The sequence below is a fragment of the Terrapene carolina genome, unplaced genomic scaffold (assembly GCF_002925995.2).
Source record: "Terrapene carolina triunguis isolate 2854851 unplaced genomic scaffold, T_m_triunguis-2.0 Scaffold23, whole genome shotgun sequence".
Lineage (NCBI taxonomy): Eukaryota > Metazoa > Chordata > Testudines > Emydidae > Terrapene > Terrapene triunguis.
Genome location: NW_020664374.1, coordinates 16,185,995 through 16,192,843, shown reverse-complemented (window position 1 = coordinate 16,192,843; position 6,849 = coordinate 16,185,995). Strand labels below are relative to the sequence as shown.

General features: G+C 48.3%; 1 protein-coding gene across 1 annotated transcript in view; it reads left to right on the top strand.

Annotated features, from left to right (window-relative positions):
* Positions 1 to 362: 362 nt before the first annotated feature.
* LOC113406152 (pirin-like) overlaps positions 363 to 6,849 on the top strand; it is a 92,720-nt gene continuing 86,233 nt past the window's right edge. The window contains exons 1-3 of the mRNA XM_026649126.1: positions 363 to 454; positions 766 to 907; positions 2,418 to 2,510. Coding sequence (XP_026504911.1) covers positions 812 to 907; positions 2,418 to 2,510 — 189 coding nt within the window. The 5' untranslated portion in view covers positions 363 to 454; positions 766 to 811. The remainder of the gene's footprint in view (positions 455 to 765; positions 908 to 2,417; positions 2,511 to 6,849) is intronic.

The following is a 6,849-nucleotide window of genomic DNA, read 5'->3' as shown; positions in this document are numbered from 1 at the left end:
TTTGAGCATAAGCTTTCGTGGGCTAGAACCGACTTCGTGGGATCCGATGAAGTGGGGTTTAACCCACGAAAGCTGATGCTCAAATAAATTTGTTAGTCTCTAAGGTGCCACAAGGACTCCTCGTTCTTTTTGGGTGTCTGTGACTCTCACTGAGCGCCATGAGCTGGTGTGACTGTGTGCATGCTGGCTGAGATATCAATACTCCTGAAATATTAGCATCATAAAAGCCCCACAGCCAGACTGTAGCAAGGACCTCCCTTGCACTGTCCTGCCCCGCCCCAGGCTGCCCCCCCCCCCAGTATGTGACTCACCCATCTCCTTTGCTAGGGGATGGGATGATTGTGCTGACTCATGCTGACTTAGTTACTGTGAAGTGCAGAGCAGAGGGAGTTAAATAAGAAGCAATCTGTGGTTTGCAGGCATTGCAGTCCTGCACCAGATAGGGAGCAGTAAGGTACTGTACTTGCTGTGGGGGTACCTGAGGCATGAGGTGCAACTTTCCTTTGGTGGAAAAATGAACTATTTAGCTTAAGTAAATGGAAACCTCCATCTGCTGTTTTGGCTTTTGCTACAGGCGACATGTTGGTTGTTTGCGGATTTAAAGTAAAACCAAAATCTTATAGTCTTTTGCCAATTTTCTGTCATTTGCAGTTAATGTTTTGAGCTGTTAGCTGCTCTGTTTGTGTGTTAGGGCGCTTTTGATTTTTTTACTTTCCAAGAGATAATACTGACAACATTTAAAAATCTTATCTATTCCCTGTGCAGATTTTTGAAGTCTTGGAAACTGCATCTTCTTTCAGAAGGAGGAAGGATGGTAACTCTGAGGAAAGTTATCAAAACTGTTCTTAGCATTGAGCAGGCGGAAGGGGTTGGGGCGCGTGTTCGGAGAAGCATTGGCAGGCCTGAGGTATGCTCTATACTTCCTCTCCTCCCAAAGAGATCTGATGTGGTGCCGAATGATGATCATTTCCTGGTTGGAATGTTTGATGGTGGATATATGAAAAGCAAAACCCATCCATAATGCATTAGCTTCATACAGCAGCAGGAAAAAATAGCACCATCAACTAATATAGTAATTCCCCAGTCCTGTGTCAGGGCTTTCCTGATGCTCTGGTTGTGATATGATTTTGGGGCTTGGATAAGAGGCAGCTGGTGATGCTCAACCAGAGATGATGGAGGTGATGCTGTGAAAGCCTCTAGGGCAGGGGTCGGCAACCTCTGGCACGCGGCTTGCCAGGGTAAGCACCTTGGCGGGCCGGGCTGGTTTGTTTACCTGCCGCGTCTGCAGGTTCGGCCGATCGCGGCTCCCACTGGCCGCGCGGTTCGCCGCTCCAGGCCAATGGGGGCGTTGGGAAGCCATGGCCAGCACATACTTCAGCTTACTGAGGTTGCCGACCCCTGCTCTAGGGGAAACAGGAGAGTTGATACCTGCCTCATTTACTTTTTAAACTGGAGATTTTCAAACTTTTGTCAATATAGTAGGAGAACTGGGGGTCCTGTTGCGGGGACCACGGTTGGTATTAGATAAGAGTGGCAGTTGTGCCACTGTATTGTCTTGCAAACTGTGGCCTTCTCTTTCACATATAGATCTTACCAGTTATCTATGTCTTAGGCTCAGAGACTGGATTAGTACAATGAACAGTAGATGAGGCTACCCCTAAAAGCTATGGGGAAAACTGCTGTTGCAGAATGCTTGCTTCTTGAAGCTTCATGTAGGGAGCACATTATATTTGTGCTCTCCATAGCTTGCACTGGATTCAGGTTTGCTTCTGGGTACAATTCATAGTGTTGGCTTTGGTTGTTCCCAATAAAGCTCTGTGTAGTTTGAGTGCTTACTATCTTAGAGCCTGCCTCTTTATCCTTGTGTGGTGCTACAGCAGTTGAGATCAATTGATGCACTCAAGTTGACAGATAACAAGGGGGCTTGTGGTATGGTGTTACCCAGAGTTCAGGGCTCTGGAATTCACTCCATCCATCAGAATCTGTCTGCTGACCTTCCAGGCATGCTTCAAGGTCTGTTTATTCACTCAAGCTTTTGCAGGAGTGGATCATTAGTGAGAATCTTTACTCTGGGGGAGGAGCTCTCATTGGACTGGAACCAATCTGTAAATAGTTCTTTAGTTATTTTTAAACTGCTGGGTATAAATGCTATGAAACTCTTTTGATTAGTACACTTCAGAAATAAACACAGGAAATAAAGATGAGCACTGAAAAATGATATAGCTTCTATAATTTCATTTGCACCTATATTTGTGTAACTTAAATTTTGAATGCTGGGCTGTAAGGGAATCTGTTTAAGAATCAAAGGATATTTTGAGGTTCAGTATTTCTGACAATGTTATGTTTTGTGTGCAGCAGGTAAAGCAGAAGTTGATGCAAAATCTTTGTCTAAACATCCTAAATTTGATTTATTTCAGTTAAAAAATTTGGATCCTTTTTTGTTGCTTGATGAATTCAAAGGAGGTAAACCAGCTGGCTTTCCTGATCACCCCCATCGGGGTTTTGAGACGGTGAGTAATTTTAGGTGATCTTCTGATGTATGTGTTTTTAAATTTGAACCTGCTAGTGTCACTATAACTCAGGGACCTGTTATTGCATCTGTGGCTGTGTCTACATGGATGGTGGTGTATAGAGTACAGGCACTCCATGTGTAGCAACAATTTGCAGTGAAATGAAAGTTGCGTCCACACTGGTCACTGCAATGTTGTAAGGTTCCTGCTTCTCAGGATCAGGGCCCCACCTCCTTCCCCCGGTAGCGTCGGGGACTAAGCGCCTACGCCAGATCTGTTGTTTGGGAGTTCTGGCTTGCAGTGGGGCAACCAAATGAGCAACAGCTCAGGTCTCCTGGGTGTGGGCTGAATGAACTGGCAGTGAATAATTCAGGCCTCATGGGTGTGGGCTGAGTAAATAAGCAGTCGGTAGCTCACACCTCTTGGATAAGGGCTGAGCAAACAATCACTAGCTCAGGCCTCCTGGGTGTGGGCTGAGCAAACAAACAGTCACTGGCTCTGGCCTCCAGCCATGAGTGTGCGCAAGGGGACGTGGGCCCACCCTGCACCACCGGGTCCCAGCCTAGGATCCTTGAAGCAATGGGTGATCCTGTTGCTGCATTAGCAGGGGAATGTGGGGTTACTGCCTCACCTCTCGGCAACTCAGCAGGACTAAAGTCTCGTTTCCCTGGGCTGCTTCTTACTGGCATCTGGTTCGGATGCTCTGTGGTCGCTGGTTCCCAGTCTCCTTGTTGAACGGCTCACTCTCTACTTCCTCTTTGGATTCCTGAGTCTCCTGGGTCAGTGGCTTGTCTTGACTCCAGGCCAGCTCAGGAGAGTTGTCGCCCGCCACAGCTGGTCATGGGCTCCGTGGACAGTTTGGCTCTCTGGGAAGGACGTCTGGCTCCTTCCCTGGTCTGGCCCCAGCTGAGCTCCAGGGCCCTGTTCTTTTACTTCCTGCAAGGGAAAAGGTTAGCTGAGCTCAACTCTGCCTCAGGGCTATAAGGGGCAGTCAGCAACCCCTTCCTATCCCGCCAGGGTTTCAAGATGTTCAGGTGGTATATTTGTCATTTCTTCCTCTTGTCCAGCTGCTGGATTTCATAGTTATTGGCCCCACTTGGCGGATCACTTCATGAGGCCCCTGCCATTGGGCGAGCAGTTTTGACTCCTCAGAGGAGAGTAACAGGAGAACCTTGTCCCCTGGTTCAAAGGCTATTTCCTGGCTCCCTGGTTGTATGCCTGCTCCTGTGACTTCTGTGTGTTGTGAAGATTCTTGCGTGCTAAGGCCCCCACCTTCTCAAGTTGGGTGCAGTCAGAGGATGTACTGCAGGAGACCTTATAATGGGGAAGGTGCCTGCTCCCAGCTCTCACACACCAGGTCCAGGACTCCCCGTGGCTGCCTCCCATAAAGCAGCTCAAATGGAGAAAACTTGGTTGATGATTGGTGAACTTCCCAGATTGTGAGTAGCAGAAGCTTTGTCAGGGAAAATCTCCAAAGCATGCCCTTGAGGGTTCTGTTGAAACGTTCGACTAAGCCATCCATTTGAGGGTGATAAACGGACGTCTGAATCATCTCAATGCCCAACAGGTTGCGGACTTGCTTAAGCAACTTTGATGTGATGTTTGTGCCCTGGTCTGTCCAGATTTCTTGTGGGAGGTCCACCTGAGCAAAGACCTGGAATATCTCCACAGCAATGGTCTGGGCTGTGATGTTACGGAGGGGGATTGCTTCAGGGAAGTGGGTAGCAGAGTCCAGGATCACCAAAATGTATCTGAAACTTCTCTTGAGGGGTCCCACCAGTTCCATGGTGATCCTCTCAAAGAGTACCCCCACCATGCGTAGTGGGAGTAGTGTGGCTTTCGGTGCTCACTATGGAGTGATAAGCTGGGAGTCTGGACAGGAGCTGCAAAAGTCTTTGACTTCCTGGTGAATTCCTGGCCAAAAATAATGGGCCAAAATTTGGACCAACGTCTTTTCATGGCCCAGTGCTCAGCAGCAGGGACATCATGAGTGAACCTCATGACAGCTTGCTTGTGGCACCAGGGCACAAGCAACTGGGTCTGGGCCTCTTGACTTTGCGGGTCAGGGTCAACCTAGTATAGACAGTCCTCTTTTAGCTCAAACTGGGGATACTCTGTTGCCGATCGGGGCTCTGTGACCCTTCCATTTATGCTGGCCAGTTGCTTGTACGCTCGACTGAGCGTAGAGTCTTCTCGCTGGTTTTGGCCAAAGTTGGCTCCCAAGTTTGGTGGATCCTCCCCATGTTGATGAACAGGGTCTGCCTTCTCATCAGGGCTGTCGAGCTCGGTGTCCTGGGGTCCCTCAAAGTCAGTGTCGTGATTACCAGATGTCTCCCCCATTTCCTCGAGGGGGTCCCCCCTCAAACATGGGCTCTGGTTTGCCTGGCTCAGGGTTTGTACTGTGTAGAACCCTAGTGAATCCCTTCCAGTCACAGCTGCGGATGACTGGGTAGGCTAGGCCTACCATCATGATTCTGATCTCGCTGTCCACTGTCGTGATGACCTGAGTGCTGGGGTAGGGCTTCACGTCCCTGTCAATAAACTGTAATTGGATGACTTCTCTCTGTGGATTTGGGGTGGTGATGAGGTCTTGCCAGATGAGTTTGATTACATCCCTAGTCCATGAGTGTGGGGACCTGTACCCTGGTAATCTCCATGGGAACCGTCAGTTTACCAGAGGGCTGTTTTTGAGCATGAGCCTCTCCAGTGCAGCCTTGCCTGAAGTTGCAGTCCACTGCCGGGCATTCTCTGGAACCCCCTGTAGAGTCCCATTGCCCTTGCATCTGGAACCCTCCCAACGAGCCTACACTGAGCCCCTCCACACTTGGATCCTGCCTGGTTGAGCCTGCCTGCCCCACATCTGGTCACCTGGCTCAGAGGGGCAGAGTCCCAGGGTGTTTCTGGGGCAGGCTATGTGCTATATCAGGGTCAGGTGCAGCCTCACTGCTGAGTCTGTGCCCCGGGGGTGGGGGGAGCTGCAGGGTGATCTCCCACCTTCGTGCAGCCAGTGGCCTGTGCTGCCCACTGCCATGCTGGAGCCTCTGCATTTACTTATTGACAAATAAAAGTTGCAGAATTTTAAAATATTGTGTGCAGAATTTTTTTTTTTTTTTTGCGCAGAATGCCCCCAGAAGTAAGCTATTCATACTTTCTATTCATTATAGGTTCTTATACTGCCCTCATCATCTTAGTATCTGAGTACCTTCTAGTAGTACATGAAGTGACATGACTAATATCTGTTACGTTTGATTTGTTCTCTCCTCCTCTCCCCGGGAGGAGAATTACATGTCCTATTTGTTTTGGTAGGGTTATTTTTGTGTTTGTTTGTTTTTTAAATGTGGATGCTGCTGTGTGTTTAAGTTAGAGAAGGCAGATCAAAGAAGGGAACCTTGCACTTACAGTGGAAGGTGGTGAGGTTTATGATGCAGGTTTCTTCCTGATAAAATTAGATGCTGCAATAAAAAACTAACAAAGAGTCCTGTGGTACCTTAAAGACTAACAGATGTATTGGAGCATAAGCTTTTGTGGGTGAATGACCACTTCGTCAGACACATGTAATGGAAATTTCCAGAGGCAGGTATAAATATGCAGGCAAGAATCAGTCTGGAGATAACGAGGTTAGTTCAATTAGGGAGGGTGAGGCCCTCTTCTAGCAGTTGAGGTGTGAACACCAGGGGAGGAGAAACTGCTTCTGTAGTTGGCTAGCCATTCACAGTCTTTGTTTAATCCTGATCTGATGGTGTCAAATTTGCAAATGAACTGAAGCTCAGTAGTTTCTCTTTGAAGTCTGGTCCTGAAGTTTTTTTGCTGTAAGATGGCTACCTTTACATCTGCTATTGTGTGGCCAGGGAGGTTGAAGTGCTCTCCTACAGGTTTTTGTATATTGCCATTCCTAATATCTGACTTGTGTCCATTTATCCTTTTACGTAGGGACTGTCCAGTTTGGCCGATGTACATAGCAGAGGGGCATTGCTGGCACATGATGGCGTATATAACATTGGTGGATGTGCAGGTGAATGAACTGGTGATGTTGTAGCTGATCTGGTTAGGTCCTGTGATGGTGTCGCTGGTGTAGATATGTGGGCATAGTTGGCATCGAGGTTTGTTGCATGGATTGGTTCCTGAGTAAGAGTTGTTATGGTGTGGTGTGTGGTTGCTGGTGAGAATACGCTTAAGGTTGGCGGGTTGTCTGTGGGCGAGGCCTGGCCTGCCTCCCAAGGTCTGTGAAAGCGAGGGATCATTGTCCAGGATGGGTTGTAGATCACTGATGATGCGTTGGAGAGGTTTAAGCTGAGGATTGTAGGTGATGGCCAGTGGAGTTCTGTTGGTTTCTTTCTTG